The following is a 19,985-nucleotide window of genomic DNA, read 5'->3' on the forward strand; positions in this document are numbered from 1 at the left end:
GCATTGAAACGTTACAAATCACCACAGGTCTGCACATGTGCCATCATCACATCATGTGCCTGAAAGAATCCAAATGAAGGGGGGATGTCGTCTTCCGCTCTCGCTTAGTGACGACTGTCATCTCTAAAACAAACAACACTGCATGTGTGTGTGTGACTAATCCGGCACAAATTCAGATGCTTTACTTTTCTACTAAATGCAAAGCAAGTTAAAGTCTGTTTGTTTAAGATGTGCAGTCGCACGTAAGAATGTTGGCATAAGTATTGGACATACACGACTTATGTGTCAGATGATGTTTAAGTGAAAGCAGTGGTGAAAGGTGCAAAAGCAGCAAACCGATATAGACCATTCACATGAACTCAGAGAACTGAACTGGAGAAACCAATTTCCCAAATTCTACTTAAATTATCAACAACATTTTCTTCTTGCTTCTGAAACTGCTTCACATCAGCACATTAACACCTCCCTCCCCCACTTTCCTCTTATCTTCGCAGTAAATTTCCTTCCTCTAAAGTGCATTTTTTTTACTCATTTACTGTTTGTCTATGTTCCACTCGGAGTAGTTAGTCATTAAGAAAACACTACCCATGGTTGTTTTTGTTGTGTACTTGAGTTGTCCCTGGTAACTAAACTGATCTGAGACACTCACTGCAGAGGTTTGGATTCATGTATGTACTGGGTTAGGACTGACTCAAAACTTTATTATCATTATTACAGTAGAATTTAAATCTTTACATCTGCTGTCAAAACAGATGTCAGTGCCATACATCGCACAGCTTGTTACACAATGGAATTCCTTGGTGACATGAGAAATATATGTTTCAGCCCCACCCAGTAACATACCTGCCTCCTCTTTTTGTCTCATCTTTTGTCACAGGTTCCTCTTCTGCTAAGACTTTAAACACCCGTTACTGACACTAACGGTACACAAGGTACATTGTGTTGCAGTCTGCCTGTCAATTATGCACTTTATCTTGGTCACGCTCACATTATACAGGTGGTCACAGACTCTTTCCTGTCTGGGGCCAGTTACTTCCTGGACCTCCGTCATGTCCACGGTCAAAGAGATGTTTAGTAGATAGTAGATAAAACACTGAAACATTAAACATTAAAACAATGACACTGGGGGCCACTGGTGGTGTAGCAGTAGCGTGCCCGTCCATGAACGCAGGAGACGGCGGCTCGACTCCCGAGCCGGCTGTCACAAACGACCTGCATGTCTTCCCTCCCTCGCTATCTCCACTGTCCTATCCACAGACACTTTAGAGCTGCGCTTCATCCTCTAAGCTGAACAGCCAATCACCGAAGTCTCATAGATCCAACCCTAATGCTGAATTGACCAGAAAGACATGGACACACTGCAAAGACTTGGACAACAGATGCTCACAGACAGTCCGATGTTGGCTGTTGACCATTGGCTTGACTTGTTACTGGCCCTTTGTCAGTAATGTCAAACTTAGCTCCCAGTTGCTTATCATCCAACAGTTACTGCATAAGACTGTGATTCTTTGAAGTTGTGTCGCCTGAACCTTCAGTCTATTTTAGACGTGTATCTGGTCTCTACCTGACCCTAAGGGTGTCTGGCTCTTTAGCTGCTAAATACTCCATTATACTAACCAGCTAGTTATCACAGTGGTGTTGTTGGCAGAACAACACAGCAGAAATACATCCAGAAATGTCTTCTTGAATATACTTGATTGGCCAATAAAGCGTTTTAATGTCGGGGTTCAGTGTTTCTATGTTGGGGCTCCCTGTGTTGACTCTCTTGCTCCAGTGAATGATGGGGTTGTGTTTTTTCACCCAGAGCTAAAGTTGATCTGAATAGTCTAAACCCTCAAACAGCCTCTTTGAAGACACAATGATCAGACAAAATGTCCCCATTCATAACGCAAACTGGTCCTCACAAAGACTGAAGGACAAAGTCAGCACACATGGACTAGACTAGATGTCTAGACACAATCCCAGGCTCTGTCAATGAGGAGACCTCCACCAGTCAAACACACACACACACACACACACACACACACACACACACACACACGTCCTTAATCCCCAAGTCTGCTGAACCTGCTGACCCCTGAACTCCAACTTGAATAGAGTAGAATAGAATAGAATAGAAAAGAATAGAAAAGAAGTCATCTTCCTGGTTCCTCAGTCTTTGTAATTTCTAATTTCCCTGACTCTTCCTCCTTGCTTTTAGTGAATTCTTTTATCCCAAACATTTATGTTGAGCTGGAAAGTTAAGTATCAAATGTCAGAATCATTGACAGAATCACTGTCTCCAGATAGTGGGACGTCACGTCACTCTGTGGACACAGTACTGCTTTTTATATATACTGAAACTTGCTCTGAATGTTTGTTGGTTTTTCTCAGTATAAGCCTCGTGGAGGACGTCATAGATTTACACTGAATGAGGAATGTTCCTACAGAATTAGACCTTGAATTTTTTTTCTGTTCTAAAACATTTTCAGTGGGAATTATCTGACCAACAGCAGCCACAATGTCACATACTTGACCTGAATAAGGGAATTTGCCCTTGGGTGAACAACAGTTTGAAAAGAACATACCACTAGAAAAATGTGTGTCTGGTTATGAAAAAAAAATACTTATTTTGCTTTGGTTTTTGATTCTTAACTCTTTCTGTTATTTTTAGACAAAAGGAGACCTTATAATGAAATAAACAATGACCTTGTTTATTTGAGGTGATTTTATTTTTATTTGGTGCTATATAAATGAATGGAATTTAAAATTGAATTAATATTATTAAATTATTATTCAGTTTTTATTCCTATATATTCCATTATTATATCGAGCCATTTCTCACTGTCCATGTCATCTGTGTAAACCCACTAGGGAAACTCATTATGGAAATGCTTTTACAGATGTTAAGCTTTTATAAAGATCCTATTCCACAGTACAAACATAAGTGCTGTTGGTCTCATGATGATCATATGATAACAAGCAATCACTGCCACATATAATTGCAGCCTCTGTGTTAGCGCTAATCAAAGTTCTACAGCAACAATGAGCGAAATGAAATCTTGATCAACCTACAGGGAACTACCTGACCTGAGCTCCCCTTTATTGAAAGTCATTGCAAGTTGAAGTTCATTGTTTAACAGTCTGGCCCAAAATGTTTTGGTTAAGTCTCCCTGCACTGAGCATGTTATATCTGCCCTGACAGGCAGCAGAAAAACCCACTGTACACAAGCAGCTCAGCACCAAACAGCCGACAGACACAGAGTCTAACTGTGTCTGCTTTATTTCAACTTGGCCTTTAAATTTAAACGGGTGTAATAAATGTTTGTACTGATCTTCAGTGGATCACTGTAAAACAAACAAATTGTCAGTGACCTGCTTTTTCCTCCTTAATAACACAAGAGTAGTAAACAGAGTGAGGTCCTGTCAGTGTTGGCTGTATCAGTAACAGTGTGATAAATGATTTATTATCCCATCCAAGTTCACAGGCAGATAGCTACTGCTGACCTGCTGCTGTAGAGTCAACATTACAGCAGCAGTTTGATTGCTGCTACCACTACCAACACTAGTACTTAGGCCAGTACTACTTACTCACATTATCCTCTCACTGGAGTCGTGTTTGTGTCCAGTGGCTTCACTAAATATTCAGACTGCTTCAATCCTAGACACTTTATTGTGCTGTAGAGTTGCGTTTAACTGGATAGATGTGCAGTGGTGCTGGTGCCTCACAGCAAGAAGGACTCACTCAAGTATTGTGTTTGTGTAAAGTGGATGTGAGTCTCCAGCCACTTTTTCTTTCAGAGAAAACAGTGACACACACAGTCTTCAATAATTGATTGATCTGATGATCATAACATCATGTGTGATATTACTGAACTGAACAACTGTCAGTTTGACAGTATTTTGATCCACAAAGGTAACTGAGTTCCATGATTATTTTTTTTTCACACAGTGGTGTAGATGCAAGCAGAGAAATGGAAAAATTTCACATTTGCTGTATTAAAGGGTGAAAGTTAAATCTGACCATCTTCTACTGAACCACCTAAAAGTGAAGAAGAATTCACACTGCATCAGTTTCTGCACCTGTCTAACATATTCCCTCATGCCTTTCTGCACGCTCTCTATAAGACTGCAACTCTGCAGACGTTGCCTGAGGGAATAACCCACAATGCATAGCACTTTAATAATTGGTATATTGTTTAACCCTAAGGAGTCTGTCGTCACTCCAGTGTTGCCCGTAGCCGTTCATATGGACAGTGACACAAATCTTTGGGTCAAGAGCTCGAGAGAGAAGCTACATTAAAGTGGGTGTTAATGTGAGATTGTTGGTTTCGGGAAGTTAAAAAACCAGTTGGACACAGACCAGTTAACAAGAAGATCTCAAGGCCATTTTTACAGCTTCTGTCTGGTATTTGCGTCTTCTACGTTGGCTCTTATCAAAACAACTGTGTGCCCTGGAATTCACAAAATACAACACAAAGTTGAAACACCTCACTGACGTTTTAATCATCTGGGTAAATTGCAGGGCCTGTAAAAATTATATCACACTCTGGCCCAGAATGAAGTTGAACTTCAGAATGAAGCACACAATAAAGTCATACAGCCTGATGAATGAATTACAGCTTGTAAACACACTAACCCTAAACTAACTAACTCTAACCTGAACCCTAAAACATCAAACAGAAGTTCAGAGGAGTGGTCCTCACAAAGATGGTACCAAAGTAAAATTTGTCCACACAACCATAGTATACCAAGTACAAACACAGACACACACACACACACACACACACACACACACACACTGAGTAGTGCAGTGTGGTGAGTTGAATGATCTGGATAACAAATTTATATCCAGCGTAGCCTTTTATAATGTATGAACTAAATAATGTACACAAACTGTTAACTGTTAAAACACTACGTCTTTAATTCTCCTGTAGGGATTAGTAAAGTGCCCTGTGATGGACTGGTGACCTGTCCAGGGTGTACCCCTGCTGGGATAGGCTCCACCAGATCCCTGTGACCCTGAATGGGAATAAGTGGGTATAGATGATGGATGGATGGATTAGTAAAGTCTATCTATCAAATTTCCATTTGGTGGCACAGGTTGTTCTGTGAACACGACTCTAATGGGGCAATGATAGAAAAATATCCTGATAACTGTGCCTACTTTCACTCCACTATCTAGTCTGGAACAGCTTTAATCACTTTAGCCTCAAATCTGTTCAGACAACACTTTCTCCGAGCTGGTCCTTAGTGCACTGAGGCCTCTGTTATGTTCGATGGAGCATTTTCTACAGATGTAAAACTGCTCGAACTCGTTTTATCTGACGCACTTCTCAGTTTCACCCTAATTTATGATGAAACCATGACAGATGTCAAACAGGACAAAGAATAAGACTACTAAGAAAACCATCAAATTGTAGTTACGAAGTGAGATGTCAGGTTAGGTAGTTAGTCAATACTTAAAATTAATTTAAGAGAGAGAGTCTGTGAATAACTGAGAAAAATATTCTTTAACCCTCTTTTTGCTTGGTCTCATTTAAAAGTTAACTCTAAATTTTATAACCAAAAAGTCAAAATGAGACTAAACTAAGGGTACAGAGGCACAAAGACTGTACAAATATAAGTTTTGTTTTGTTTTGTTTTGTTTAATAGAAAATAAGATCTGTAGCAGAACCTTTTGATTGGAAAACACTTTGCAGCCACAGTTCATGCACTAGAGATGAGCTTTCTGCATTGTTTAGAAGAATAAATAGATAAAGAGGCTGATAGTCTAGTGCAGACTAAAACACACCTGAAGGTGAGCTAAAGCTGACCCACAAGTTAAAGGGTTAAACCTGTGTCATTGTCCACATCATTACTGTGATATACCCGATCACATGACCACAGCATTTACCTGGAAGAATTTGTATCAGAGGTGAGAGTGACGGGGTGAAAGGGTGACTTCAGGATTGCACAACATCTAGAAAACCAGGTCATTCAGTTAACTCAGTATGTGTGTTATATTTCTATCTTTGTGAGGACCAGTTTACAAACTAATGAAACTCAAAACAGGCTAAATCTCTCAGCAAGGAGTCAAGGTTGTTATGTGTACATGTAATATTTGCTATTAAAGGCAGTAATATCTTGGTTCTGTGCTGAAAACTGGAGATGTGACTGAGCTTTAGTACAGTGCTGATATACTGCATGTCTTTGCTGTTGCATGACCCCCCCAAAACCACAACATAATTCAAACCTTGGGTTGAAGTTGAAGGAAAACACATGTAGTGGAGGTTAAGAGCTCAGTATGTTTGAATCTAGTCGTCCTTTTGCCAACACCCCAGAACCTCAAGGGGCACAAGGGTGTAGCTGATGGATGGATAATCCTTTCCTGCCCAGACTGTGTATTTGGTTTCAAAGAGCTTATTATAAGAATAAGGTTTGTTTTCCAGGGCACTGACGTCACAATACGTCAGCCAATAATTAAGACTGTAGGGTGAGTGTGTATGTGTGTGTGTCTGTGTGTGTGTCTGTGTGTGTGTGTGTGTGTGTGTGTGTGTGTGTGTGGTTTCACAGGCGTCAGTCATTGTGCTAAGTAAAGACCCAACACCTGCTGCAGTGGATTTACAGGACAGAGACAACAGAACACACCAAGATACATACACAACATGGCCAGAAGTATGTAGACAACAGAACATACAGAAACACAGGCTTTTTCCAGTCAGCAACACAATTTCCTCTAACGCCTCATTACCTACATGCAGTTCAGCACCACTGTTAATCTCACATCAAAAACACATCAACACTGTGGTAGCAACAGATACCATTTAATTTGTATTTTATATACTTGTTATTCTGTATTTCCTACATTTTTATGTTTATCTGTTGTGACTGTGGTGCTGCAGTACCAGAATTAACCTCTGTGGGTAATAAAAACTCATAGTTGTAGCCAGAAAATGTACCTTTATTTGAAATCTCAATCTGTCAAAGTACAGTGAGTTGTGTTCACAAACCTTTGGCAGTGTAGGGCACTGCATATAGAGAAAGGACAGTTGCACAGAAGTGTTGTGTCCTGTCCTCTGCAGGTAGAAACACAAGGTCCACCAGCTGCCTGCATGTTTCACATGTTCAACTGCTCCCCCTACTGGTCACTACTGGAACAGCCAGTCTAAACATGATCACTGATCTCATGTACCGTTGTTTTAGAGGTAGATGACAATTGCACCTCAGCTCCTCACCACAGTGGTTCAGAAGACATGCTTACTTTTATTCATAATTAGACCTAATTATAATATGTCTCGTAGGACCTTACAGGTGCAAATCACCACACATGAATGCACAAAAAGTGTTAATAATTTTATGACATTTTCTGGAGCGAACCTTTAATCCAGCTCAGTACAGCTCTGAACAACACGACAAAGTGCCCAACACCAATATGTAAGCACACAACAACAAGCTCCAGTACTGGAGGAGATTAAAGAGGAATGTGACTGCAGCTGACCCAGAGTCCATTCTGCCAAACCTCATTAACATTTTTCTGCATTTTCTGATCCAGTTTTAACATTTGGCAACTTAAGTGTTCTTCTATTTAAACAGTGAGAACTGCAGTGATTGAAGGCAAGCAGAATTTTGTCAGAGGACTTTTAGACATGTTAATTAACATTAGCATATTTTCTTTATTTCATTTATCTCTGAAACTCACAGTTCATTTAAAGTCATTATTGCTCCTTCAGGTGTTTAAATTTACACTGATTTTGATTGAGTTTCCTCACCTCAACCATCTGGTGAAGATGATCAACCATAATGAACATATCATGGAGGTTTATTTCATGTCTGGCAACAGTGCAACTCCACTGCATCGATTGTGTGAGTATTGTAATGTTTTAGTACAGACCAGACTAGAAACAAATCCCTGAAATGGGAGCATGAAAAGAAAATGTGGTCCCTTTGACATTAAACTGGTTAAGTACTGATTCTTTCAAGGGTAGATCAGGTTCCAAACATTAAAACTCCTTTTGCACTGGATTTCTCCCAGTGATGAGGGCTACACAGTGCATGTAAGCACATTGAAATGAGAGGTATCACATCTAACCAGTTCCTCTGAGCAGCAGGTAGACAGCAGAGATGGTGATAGCAGTGGCGGTGTAGGTAAACACAGCATTATAAAAAGTGTTTGTCCTAATTTGTTCTCCTAGCATCCTCTGACTCTCCTCAAGATGCCTCACCACCACCTCAGATTCCCACTGGTCCTCTCTCTCTGGTTGCTCTGGTCTTGCTAACTCCAACTGGGCAGCCTGTGCTTTAGCTTGTGGTCTGGTCTCTAGAAGCCTCCTAACCATCAACAATTCACTCTCAACTTTACTGAGTCCTTGCTCCAGTTGTCCCAGTTGTGGCGGAAGGGACTCCAGGAGGGACTCTGTCCTTTGCCTGCCGATGTGGAGGTCTTTTAAAGCAGAAAGAGGCACTGAGGGTGAGTCCGAAATGGGACCTCCCTTGTCTTGAGGGACGCCTCTCCTCTGTGTGAAGATCTCATTCAGAGTGACCCTGAGGCTGTTGATAAGCGTTTGGAGCTCGTCCTGCTGGGAGCGGTGGTTCCCAGCCTGGACTCTGAGGGCCTCCTGCAGGCTCTCTGGCCCTTTCTGGGCCTCCAGCAGCAAATTCTTCAGCTCCTACAGATGAGAAAAGGAAGATGAAACTGAAAATTGGTACAGAACACAAAGTACAGCTCAGGCTGATGGGAAGGACATGTTTGATGATGCTAAATGGAAGCAATTCATCTTGCAGGAAAGATGCATGCATGGATCAAGGTTATCCAGCCAACAGTTTTGAAATCTTTATGCCTGGAGCAAAGTGGTGAATGAACCAAGAAGCATTTTTCACTACTCTTTCACAGAGGTGATCCAGATTGAAGATTTGGTCTTACACCAACATGCTTTAGTTTGGCCAAAGACTACTGAGCTGTCACTCTCAGTCCAGTTGAATTCACCAGCAGCATGAACGCCAGCCCTTCTCACCTGTAGACGGACTCGGTTGACATATGTTGATCCCATGACTCCAATCAGGGCTCCAAGCACCGAGCCGATGATGGACCAGTTCTTGGTGCGTTCTGCTCTCGTCCTCTCCTTCTCGTGGCTCCCCCTGACAGCTGCTGAAAACAGGGCAAACTTCTCCCTCTCTGAGCTTTCTGCATTCTCATATGTCGTCCGGAGACGACGCTCCTCCTTCAGTCAGTAGAGACAACAACAGAGATGTGGGTTAATTTGAATTCAGTTAAACTGTTATTACTTCAGCTGGTCAATTTTCAAATGGACGTCTCTGATTGGACTTTTGAGTATAACTGTATTCTTATCTTTACAAACAACATCTTCATAACTGTGTTACCACATTATGTAGCTAATGAGGCACTGAAGAATTTCACTTCTTCTGATAAAAAATTACCCGTAAAACCTTGTAGGAAAACCCTTGTACAACTAACAGGTACTGTACCACCTGCTGTAGTGCTCATTTTCAATTGCCTCAGCCAACCTGCAACAGTTTGTGCTCCAGTGTGGCCAGCTCCAAGTAGTGAGCCTCTTCCCTGGACACTCTGTCCAGCCGGTCTCTGACCTCCTTCAGCCTGACCTGAAGGGCTTCCAGGCTAGTATGAGCCTCCCGCACCATTCCTCTGGCCACCATGAACATTGCCTCAGCCTGGAAGAAAGACACGTCTGTCATGCAACCCTACTTCTCCAAAACATGTAAAAAATGGTGATGTGTAAAATGGATTGAGTTCCCATCCAAACTGAGGAGAAAATGTAGTAGTGTAGTGTAATAACTGCCATTATTTCAGAGTTCCAGGTTGAAAATTTATACACATGCTACAGACAGGATCAAGTTCACTGAGCAGTGTGTGTCATAAGTGAGGTGTTTCTCATATTTTGTCTACCACATTTACGTCAGTGTGGCTTGCTTAAATTTGGAAGTTGAGGTACTTCTTACTATCCACTGACCTCAGTGACCTTAGCCTGAGCCTCACGGACTTCATTGAGACCAACGAACTCCTCATACCTCTCCCACCAGTAGTTGACTGTGGCGCTGGCTGCTTGAGCTGACCTCTGACCCCATTGTCGCCCCACATCACCTGCATACTGTTAGGATGGAGAGAAGGCAGTGTTTTAATTAAGTTGGGTTCTTTTGTAGTATCAGATGATAATGTTGTTTTAATTGTAAAAATTCAGTGGTTATCAGCATGTTGGCAGTGATGTGTATTGTCTGAAAAGATGTCAAACAAGACTTTTCAAGTACTTGAAAGGCAGCCAGGACACGCTCCTTCGCCACCTCAGCTCCACCCTTCCCATCAGGAGACGCAGGATTAGTGGGTGGGAGGGAGCCAGGCTGATGGTGAGCACTGTAGGTTCGGACCAGAGTAATTCTACCGGACAGACATCCAGGCAGAGAGAGGCGGGACAGACAACCTGACCCACTCCACAGACACATCTGAGCTCCCCTGTACCTGAGGGATTAAAGATACTGTCAATCACCAGCTTCAGTGCTTTATTTGTATGTAAAACCAGACATGAAGCTCAGGTCTCCCTGTGTACCTCATTGAGAAGAGCAGCAATCAGAGGTGCAGCTTGAAAACTGTCAACAGCAGCTACAGAGCCAACACTGGAACAGTCACCTGTGAGAAGAACAACACAAACAATATGAAGACTGATAAAGGTTGGAGGCGTCTTGTTCAGACTATGGGCTGGACTCCTGCTGTGTTTGAGCGATCCAGTCAGTATTTATGATACAATTATAGCAGCAACAAGAAGCTAAAACGCAAATACGTGTTGTGAACTAAACAGTACAGTACAATATTTCATTCTGAACTGTAGTAGAGTAAAAGTATACAGCAGTATACCATAAAAATACTAAAGTTACTCAAAACTCTACTTAGGTACAGCACTTGAGTACTTAATTTTTAATTTTAATTTTACTTAATTAAAGTACTTAATGTTAAATGATCTAAAAGCCCCATTACTAATAACAGATGACACGAAGATGGTGTCTGGGGGTAGTTAAGGTTAGTATTTATTAAGTTAGTTACATATCATGTTTTCCTCAAGGGTGAGCGAACATTAGCTATATGCTGCTCCTTCCCCTGCTTCATTCTCAACTTACATCAGATTTCACTCATATAACGAGGTGTAAAAAAAATAAACATAATTCACCTGTTTTCGTCGATGTTGTAAAACCGTACATGTCACACTGTTTACGTTTCTTGTGGCTAACTAGTTAGCATTTTGATGTCAACTCACAGCCGGCTGAATTTTCGTTCAGGCACAAAACGGTCATTCTATTTCCGGTTAAGAGTTCACCGGGGTCCTGGCAGCGCGGATTAGCGAGACAGCTGGGAGAGAGTTGAAAATAAAAATACATTTATTTATTTCCTTCACGTTATTGTGGTGCCAAACATGTCTGGCAGAGAAGGTGAGCTGTCGTTTCATCTGAGGACCAGCTTAGCATTTTAGTCACCAGAAAAGATTCGTTTTGATAACATGCTGAAGCTCGTGCGGGTTAGTTAGCTAGCCAGCTGTTGCTAACGGCTTATTCAGGGAGCGCCAAGCTGATATCGTTGATTTTCACCAAAGTGCATTAAAAACATACAACATTGACGATTGTCGATATAAGTATGTAGGATACGACTCGTTTGCAATCGACACATTCGGTTTTAGTCAATGTTCGAGTAGTTTATCGGTGGTGTTATTAACAGAGAAATACGTCTGAGACTGGAAAGATGTGAAAATAAAAATGTGCTTCTCTCGGTCACATTCTTATTTGTGTGTTGTTCTTAGGAGGCAAAAAGAAACCACTGAAGACGCCCAAGAAACAGGCGAAGGAACTGGACGAAGTAAGTGTCTTCCTGTTCTTTCTGTTAATGTGATGGTTGTTTTCTTGATTGAACATTTAGCTGTTAGACAACAACAACAAACATAAATAGTTTCTTCAAACTTTAGTCGAAAACCAATTAAATTATTTGCTATTAATTAGTTTGATTGCTGGGAAACTTCTATGATTTCTAATTGTAAAAAAATCTATAATTATACCATAAGACATAAGGGAAGGAGTTTAAAGATTGTAAACTAAGTCTGTCTGCAGGATGATGTGGCCTTCAAGCAGAAGCAAAAAGAAGAGCAGAAGGCCATGGATGCACTGAAGGCCAAAGCTTCAGGAAAAGGGCCTTTGGGTAAGATAGATCAGAAACAGATAGATGAGAAGCTTGTTTTATTTTGCAAGATCTTATTTGTTATGACATATTTTCTTGCTACTACAAGATACCAATTTAATCTGTTCATTTACACTTCACATTTACAAACCCAAACTCTAGTGTGGTCACATTGAGGTCATTTATATGAATTGATTGAATTAGAGGTTGTGTTGCACACATTTTTCTGTTTCCTGTCTTTTCTCCCCCTTCAGGCGGCAGTGGAATTAAGAAATCGGGCAAGAAGTAAAATCTGAAATGGACATTGTTTATTTGCTCCTGGGCCTCGCGTTTTACATCTGTGATGTGTGTGCTCACTGACAGACTGACGTTGTTGACCATGAACCCCATTAAACTCAAAACCTTTCCCAGTGTTGAGCTCCTCCAGCAGTCAAAATGTAGAGACCGTGAGTTTAGTTGATTCTGAGAGTTTCAGATAGCTGTTTTTAGTCAATCTCGGTACACACATCCTAACTCCCTAGTGGCATGAAATTAGAGGTTTCATACTGTGATGTTTGTGGTTGAAAAATCTTCATTCAGTTAAATGCACTGACCAAAATCTTCAAATCCTGCTTAGAAATGAAATGCAAAGTGTGGAAAAATCCTGACTTCCACTGTTGTTTTTTGCATCTATGTGAAACTTTGTTAGAAACCTAAGTTACCCCAAGTTCTTTTTTCCTTCTGATTTTTGACAGTAGAGGAGGAGATTCAAATAAAGGTTTTCTAATTATTGTGTGTTATTTTAATTTTGTTAGTTTTTTTAAACAGAAGTGATTAAATTTTTAAGGCTTCAGTATGTTTAACCTGTGATATGTAAAATGTGTTGAAGTAGTTATGTTGAAATTTGCTGTATATCCTTGAGGTCTAACAGTTTCTTTCTAGGAACATATTTGCAAAACTTTAAGTGTGAGACCTGTATTACATCCAGGGTCACACTAGCTAGATGGCACTTTGTTACATTTCTGCTGTTGCCACCTTTCAAGCAGTAGAGTAGCGTGAAGCTGACATGGTGTCTGTTTTGTATCTGAGCAGGGTAAAAACTAGCATGTAGGCTAATTCCTAGAGCTGTTATAAAAAAAACTTATAATCTCTCAAATTTCATCTGCAAACTTTAATTATGTGTGTAGATTCTCAGTTGTCCAGGGAAAGTTATCTAGAGGTTGAGTCATGGCAACTGGACTTTCAGTTCTTTAAAGGCGAAACGTTTCACCTTTAAAGAACTGAAAGTCCAGTTGCCATGACTCAACCTCTAGACACACCTTAATTAGTGACTTGTTTCAGATGGAGTGGTGGCCTCATCATTTTTTAGGGTTCAGTAAGGCACACACTGGTGGAGGAAGTTTGACAAATGACAATGTAAAGTATTGCACTTTAATTTAGCCCTGAATTAAAAATCAGTTGAATAAGTATTGGCAGCATGATGCACTAATGCATCAAATATCATTTGAATCAAACCTCTCCTTGATTTATTAATGTATGGCGGAAAGATCCCGTCTTCTACCACTGGTGTTAAATTTGGCCCCTGATTTTGATTTCATTTTAGATTTAGTCTTTTAATAAAAATTTTCAATTCAGTTTATTTGTGTAGCACCAAATCACAATACCGTCATCTCAAGGCACTTTACAGAGAAACAAATCCCTTATGAACAGCACTTGATGACAATGGAGAGGAAAAACTCCCTGCATACAGAAGAAACCTCCAGCAGAACTGGGCTCAGTTTGAGCGGCCATCTGCCTCCCCTGGAAATGTATACAGGTTTTAATTTTGATTTTAGTATTTTTGACATTTGATTTTTGCAATGGAAATGTGATATTTTCTTTCTTATTTATGCCCTAATCATTTTCTTTGCCATGTTCTGTTTTCAATTGGCTTTAGTAAAACCGTAAAAAGCAGTCTGCTGTCTCCAACCTTTATTAGAAATGTGTTAAGCGTGTTGCATTGCTTTGCAGTTACATTTGCTGACAGGGCAGGATGTTAAATGAATTCTCAGTACTGCCTGTGCTCTGCCAAGTAGATTCCATATGAAAATTGATAAGTAATAATAAATGAATATTAATCTGCTGATCTGAGAGATTTGTCCATGATGATTAAAATGTTTATTTTTTACTTTAAAAGAGGATGTCACATACTGATTCTACACGGGATGTAAATACACAACTTGATCCAAAATGTCTCATCTTTAGAAGAATGTTTATGAGCTTCTCCCCCTCCAACAGCAGGTTTCCCCTCCTCAGCTCCAGCTGATCCTCTTCCATGACCATGGTGTCCTGGTGGCACTGCACCTACATCAGCGAAGGTCAGAAAGGCTGATTTGTGCCAGAGTTTTAATATTTTTTATAGCAAAATATTAAGTCTGTAAGTATTTTTGTACCTGTTACCATTCAATCATTTTTTTGACTTAGTGATGGACTTCAGCTCCACCTCCACAGGGTAATGGTCACTCACTTTCAGAGCCTGGAAAATAAATATTTATTGATCAACAATCACAATCTGAGCTATAGCTTAATATTAGCTGTGTGAACCAAATCCTGTAGTATTTTATGACTATAACACTATAATGTGTAGTATAAATAATTAATAATCTCAAGAGGATTTTTCTGAATCAGCATCATAAGGCCACTCAGAGCTGTACTCTAACACTTAGATCAACAACATTAAGTATGTCATGGCTGAGCCGCCACTCAGATTTGTACATGAACTTAAAGATAAGGCCAGCAGATAAAGTCAAACAGTTTTGAGACATTGACCAACACATTGTTTTGGTCTTTTCATGGAATTTGTTGAAAATAACATACAATTCTTTAACATATAAAATCCAACTGGCAAATTATCATAAAAGTGCTAATAATTTCAAAAGGATTATTACATAAATGTAAACTGTGTACACACTAACATTGTGCACACAAGATGTCATCTGCCGAGTATGCTGGGGTTTGAATGTGGTGATTTTTAGAACCTGTAATGCCAAACTAAAATCAGACTTTATGATGCTCTTACAAATGGTGCAATCATTAGTTTAGACATTAGTCCAGACACTGTGAAATGAAAGTGTGACCTGTTCCTCGGTGAGTTTGTATGCCTGGTGGAAGTTGAAGGGTTTGGCAGAGTTTGGTACAATCGCCTCAAGCATGTCGTCTCCGTAGACCACAATCCTGAGCAGAAGCACACAATATATATGTTAGAAACATAACATTAAGACGACAGGTATTTTATAACTGCTGAGCATAAGACTGGAAACGAGGGGACCTACTAGCTGAGCTAAACTGCTCCCAATAACTTAATGTTGAACTGACATACATTTAAAATATCTGCAACTAAATCTGCACCAGCAAGTAAATATGTTTATTCCAAAAATGTCCGTCTTTATCTGAAAGAATGCAGTAGCTGCTCATATGGCCTGTTTATACCGTCCTATTTATTCTAGTTTGTTTCCCACCACTGGTGTTGGTGCGTTGGTGTGTGCTACCTGTCATATGTGTTATCGTTTTTGGTGCTGGCTGTGGTGTCGACATCATCTCCAATCAGCCAGTGGAAGTTCTTGTCACTGCGGATACGGATGCGTTTCATTTCTTTCTTGGAGACGTACGATCCATCTGCATTGAAGTCACCCAGGATCATTATGTTCTGGGTGAACAGGACATCATGTGTCAGCAGGGGCCCAATACAGACACAGATTAACAAAATAACAATAACAATATAAATACCGACATCTTGACAAATACTGACATCAGTATCTTTTCATTACATTGTGATAGTTTTGGAACTATCCCACATTTATCCTGTACTTTCAGACACTTCTAACCATTCCAAGCATTTACCTATTACTTCTAACAATTTAAAACAATTTCTACTATCAGTAATTTTGGCCATTTACTTTTACTTTATCTATTGTACCTTTGTGTTCACATGCTAACCAGTGTTCACTCTCTACACATAATGTTCAGTGTACAGCAGATACATATTTGGATATCATGTTTTAAAATATTTTTGTAACTAGTTCACTGTGATGTTTTGTATTGTTAGCATTGTCTGCACTGACTATGTTCTGTCCTTACATCAGTTTTCCACTTGTCCTTGACATGATTGAAGACATCGTAGAGCTCGTCCAGTTCCTTCTCTGAGTCCGTTGGTTTGGTGTGAACTGGGATTATCACCAGGTCCTTCAGCACTGTGGTGGGCACACACACACACACACACAGACCTCTCAATTCAGACACAGTCTACTACAGCTGTTCCGTTTTGTAAACGTATCTGTTACACCCAAACTCAGCTGTAACTCTATATCTTGCGACATTTGATCATCTCCTCTCACTTTACTTGTAAATTTGTGTGCACAGCATTTTCTACCTGTATTGACACAGCTGAATCGCAGGACATAGGGATCTCTGTCGATAACGTCTTTTCCCTTAGCCACCTGGTCATCAAACTGGTAGGAATCCACCAAGTTAACAATATCCTCCCTACACATATAAATCAATGCATTAGATCATTAACTATAGTATGTTCATGTCAGTATTTTAACAAGTACTGTGCTGTACAAACTGCTATGCAGGCTGAACTCTCACCTGTACAGGAACATGAACTGCTCCTTGTAGGTTGTTCGGCCCACACGGCTGCTGAGCTTCAGAGTGTAGCGATTCTTCTTTTTGGATCTGGACACAGTCAAATGTATTGTAATGTGAATCTAATTTACTGCTCTGGTGCTCGGAGGGTGAATCCTTCTGACTTTGATGATCCTTTAACTGTTCCTTTAGTGTCACCAGATGTTAGTGTGGGTTACTATTAAATTTGGTAATACCACCTCAGTGACTTGGAATAACAGTGATAAGCCCAAACTTGAATTTAGTGAATTTCAGCATCCAATATTTTATCTTATGAGCAAATTCCCATAAAAGTATCGTCATTCCTGTCTGTCTCAGCTGTAATTTGGCATTTCTTATCAAGTGTTAATGTGTTAACAATGACCTAAGATGATAAATATGGTAAACTTTATATCTATTTAACTGCAGCCAAAGAAATTAAATAATATCATCCATCCATCCATCCATCATCTATACTCACTTATTCCTTAACCAGGGTCACAGGGATCTGCTGGAGCCTATCTAACTAATATCATTATAATAAAATGCCACTTACTTGTTGAGGGACTCCAGGAAGGTTTTTACAGCCTCACCGCTGGTGTCCACCACCTCCAGGATCACAATGAGGTCATATCGAGACACGATCTGAAGTCAGAAAAAGAAGAAGTACTTTATTAATCCACAAGGGGAAATTCAATTGTTACAGCAGTTATTCTAATTTAAAGTTATTAAATTTAATATTATTTAATAATAAGAGAGAGACCCCTTTGTGACATCAGTATATGAACCTTTAGATTTGGACTAAAATAAAATAATAATAGTTGCAGCCCTGATATATTCACCCATGTAACTTAATGCAAGTTCCGTAATTAGTCAGTTTTGAATGGGTTTGTGTTCTTGTATGGCTCCATAACTGTGAGTTTTGCACCATGAGCGTGCATCCACACTCGTACTTACCTTAGTCAGGATGTTCAGGATTTCTGGGTCCGACACTTTGTTTTTTCCAAACCTCTGGACGTTAAAAGATGCTATTTTCATTGTGGCTGCAGGGAAGAAATAAAAAACAGCAAATTTTAATGACAATTAACTGTGGTATGTACATTGCATGAAAAAAAACAAAACTTTTGTAAGTAATGGCCATTTGGCAGATTATTGCAATTTTCCATCATTCAGCATTTATACATCATCTGCTTTTTTAATTCAGAAAAGTCTGTTGACAAATTTGGAGCAGTCCTGTTGATATCAACGGGTCAATGAAAAAGCCTCAAGAAAACATTCAGGACTTGTTCCTTCAGGTTTAGTGACATTTTGGTTTCAGCTGGGACATTTTACAGAGCAATTTATATGATTTTCTGACACTTTAGAGACCATATTGATGAATCAAGTTAGAATTAAAAGACTTATCTAATTAGTAATTAAAAGGTAAATAAAAGATAATTGTTAATTGCAGGGCTGCAGTCATGTGGTTGTACATACAGAGAAACATGAAGATTAAGTTTAACTCAGTTGGTCTGGTCATCCAACCAGTTTGTCTTTGTGCTGTTGCTCAGCCTGATGAGGAGAAGATACTGCAGCTGATAACACACAACATGCCAGTACGTACAAAGCAAACACCTGCATGTCCTCAGAACAAACGTAACTGGGATCCGATGTCTGTGTCACCCTCACAGTTTCTTATGAAAGTCTTGGACTGTTGCAACACTTTGTTTAAACTTGTTGAAGATAGAACTGACACCTTGTCTGCTCCCGCTATAGATTAGCATACACAGTATACAGTAGACTTGTGAAGGTGTTGGGTTTAACAGTCACTTGTGATCTTGTCAAGCTTATTGGAGGTCATGACTTATATTTATGGTAGATAGGTTTTTGCAAATGGCTGAAATTCAATTTAATAATGCAGTACTTCAGTACAATACTGCAGTATTATCATTTCGTCAGGACTTTCGGATTTTACTCCACAACATTTACTTAATGGTTGGATGTTTTAGTTCAATTTTAAATTCAACATGAGGTAAGATCATAATGCATGGTGAGCTGTTTCACTACCTCCAAAATGTCAACACCAAAATACTCAGAAAAACTCTTTTAGCTCAGTAAAACAATGAGACCATTAAGTCCATTAAATCTTCAGAATACCAGAAAACTATTATCTCCATATTTTTACAGGAAAAGACAAAGTAAACTATCAGTACCTCAGCTCTACAGGTGGAGGAAGGTTATTTTATCCTCTGAAATAATGCAAAACCTCATGCAAAGCTCAGCAGGAGAAGAAAAAAAAACCAGACAAGTTGTGTCTCACCTGCAGATGATACGTATGTGTTGCTGCTTGGTCAGATCTATAGGCTGTGTTGATCTATAGCCACTTAGAGCCAAAGCATTATATAGAGGGTGACCAGGGGCAGTGATTGGCTGAAAGTCAACCAATAGCTGAGACTAAAGGGAGAGGGAGAAACAAGACAAGTATCCCGCCCTCCATAATGTTTACCAGTTGTATGTGTATGACGGCATATATGGACCTGTACCTTTGACTGAGGCCGACTGATCATTTTAGAAACATGATCCACTCAAGTGTCATCCAGGCCTTAGGTTGAAAACAAAAAGAGACCATAAATAGGAGCATTAAAATGTCTTTGTGTGCATGGGAGGGAGGTGTTTGTCTGCTCCCAGTTGCTCAGCAGCAACTCTACAGAGATAAGACAACATGAACTCACAATGCAGCACATGACACACCCAGAAAATGTCCTCCCAGTAAAGATAAGCACAAGTAACAGCATGTCTCAGTTCACAGTGGGAGGACATAGACTGATTGATAGATAGATAAACACATTCACCACCTGATCTCTCAAGTTCTGAGGGACTGTCTGAGCCATTCTCATTGTGTTGCTAATGCATCTGCAGCTGAGTATTATACCTAATGATTAAGTTAACAGCTGTGTGGTACCTGGCATTCAAATACTGACCTCCTTGTGTTAAAGACGTCATTCCTGTAAAAGTGTGTGTCCACTAAGCAAAGCCACTGACGTACCAAACAACCTTTCCTGTCTCGGTTACTTACTATCGTCTTCCTTTCCATGCATCATGTTTCCTGAAAGCAAACTGAAATCTCACCTCTGTAAAGGAAATGTAGTATTAATAATCTGTCCTAACAGCAGTATTCACTGTCTTATACTTCCTTTTCATTTTTAGTCTGCTGTCAACAAAGTTGATTACACCCCTA

The 19,985-nt window shown here is 39.9% G+C and overlaps 3 protein-coding genes across 4 annotated transcripts; 1 reads left to right on the forward strand and 2 right to left on the reverse strand.

The window, feature by feature from the left end:
* Positions 1 to 7,301: 7,301 nt before the first annotated feature.
* Positions 7,302 to 11,286, reverse strand: ccdc51 (coiled-coil domain containing 51). Its single transcript, XM_026305911.1, has 7 exons — positions 11,154 to 11,286; positions 10,539 to 10,618; positions 10,243 to 10,450; positions 9,948 to 10,085; positions 9,484 to 9,648; positions 8,973 to 9,179; positions 7,302 to 8,627 (listed from the first exon to the last, which is right to left on the reverse strand). Exons 2-7 carry the CDS (start codon positions 10,541 to 10,543, stop codon positions 8,046 to 8,048), a joined length of 1,305 nt encoding a protein of 434 aa, XP_026161696.1. The 5' UTR covers positions 10,544 to 10,618; positions 11,154 to 11,286; the 3' UTR covers positions 7,302 to 8,045.
* Positions 11,273 to 12,919, forward strand: tma7 (translation machinery associated 7 homolog). The gene is made up of 4 exons (XM_026305916.1): positions 11,273 to 11,412; positions 11,778 to 11,833; positions 12,082 to 12,169; positions 12,403 to 12,919. The coding sequence occupies exons 1-4, from the start codon at positions 11,397 to 11,399 to the stop codon at positions 12,435 to 12,437; spliced, it is 195 nt and encodes a 64-aa protein (XP_026161701.1). The 5' UTR covers positions 11,273 to 11,396; the 3' UTR covers positions 12,438 to 12,919.
* A 1,162-nt stretch (positions 12,920 to 14,081) lies between these two features.
* Positions 14,082 to 19,141, reverse strand: LOC113129798 (deoxyribonuclease gamma-like). Of its 2 annotated transcripts, none has more exons than XM_026305912.1 (10): positions 19,068 to 19,141; positions 17,726 to 17,811; positions 17,325 to 17,413; positions 16,754 to 16,840; positions 16,536 to 16,648; positions 16,244 to 16,356; positions 15,655 to 15,812; positions 15,244 to 15,340; positions 14,567 to 14,642; positions 14,082 to 14,470 (listed from the first exon to the last, which is right to left on the reverse strand). In XM_026305912.1, exons 2-9 carry the CDS (start codon positions 17,804 to 17,806, stop codon positions 14,574 to 14,576), a joined length of 807 nt encoding a protein of 268 aa, XP_026161697.1. In that variant the 5' UTR covers positions 17,807 to 17,811; positions 19,068 to 19,141; the 3' UTR covers positions 14,082 to 14,470; positions 14,567 to 14,573. The 2 variants fall into 2 exon arrangements, with proteins under 2 accessions (XP_026161697.1, XP_026161698.1); XM_026305913.1 differs by having other exon boundaries at positions 14,560 to 14,642.
* Positions 19,142 to 19,985: the final 844 nt, after the last annotated feature.

Source organism: Mastacembelus armatus, chromosome 5, assembly GCF_900324485.2.
Source record: "Mastacembelus armatus chromosome 5, fMasArm1.2, whole genome shotgun sequence".
Classification (NCBI taxonomy): Eukaryota; Metazoa; Chordata; class Actinopteri; order Synbranchiformes; family Mastacembelidae; genus Mastacembelus; species Mastacembelus armatus.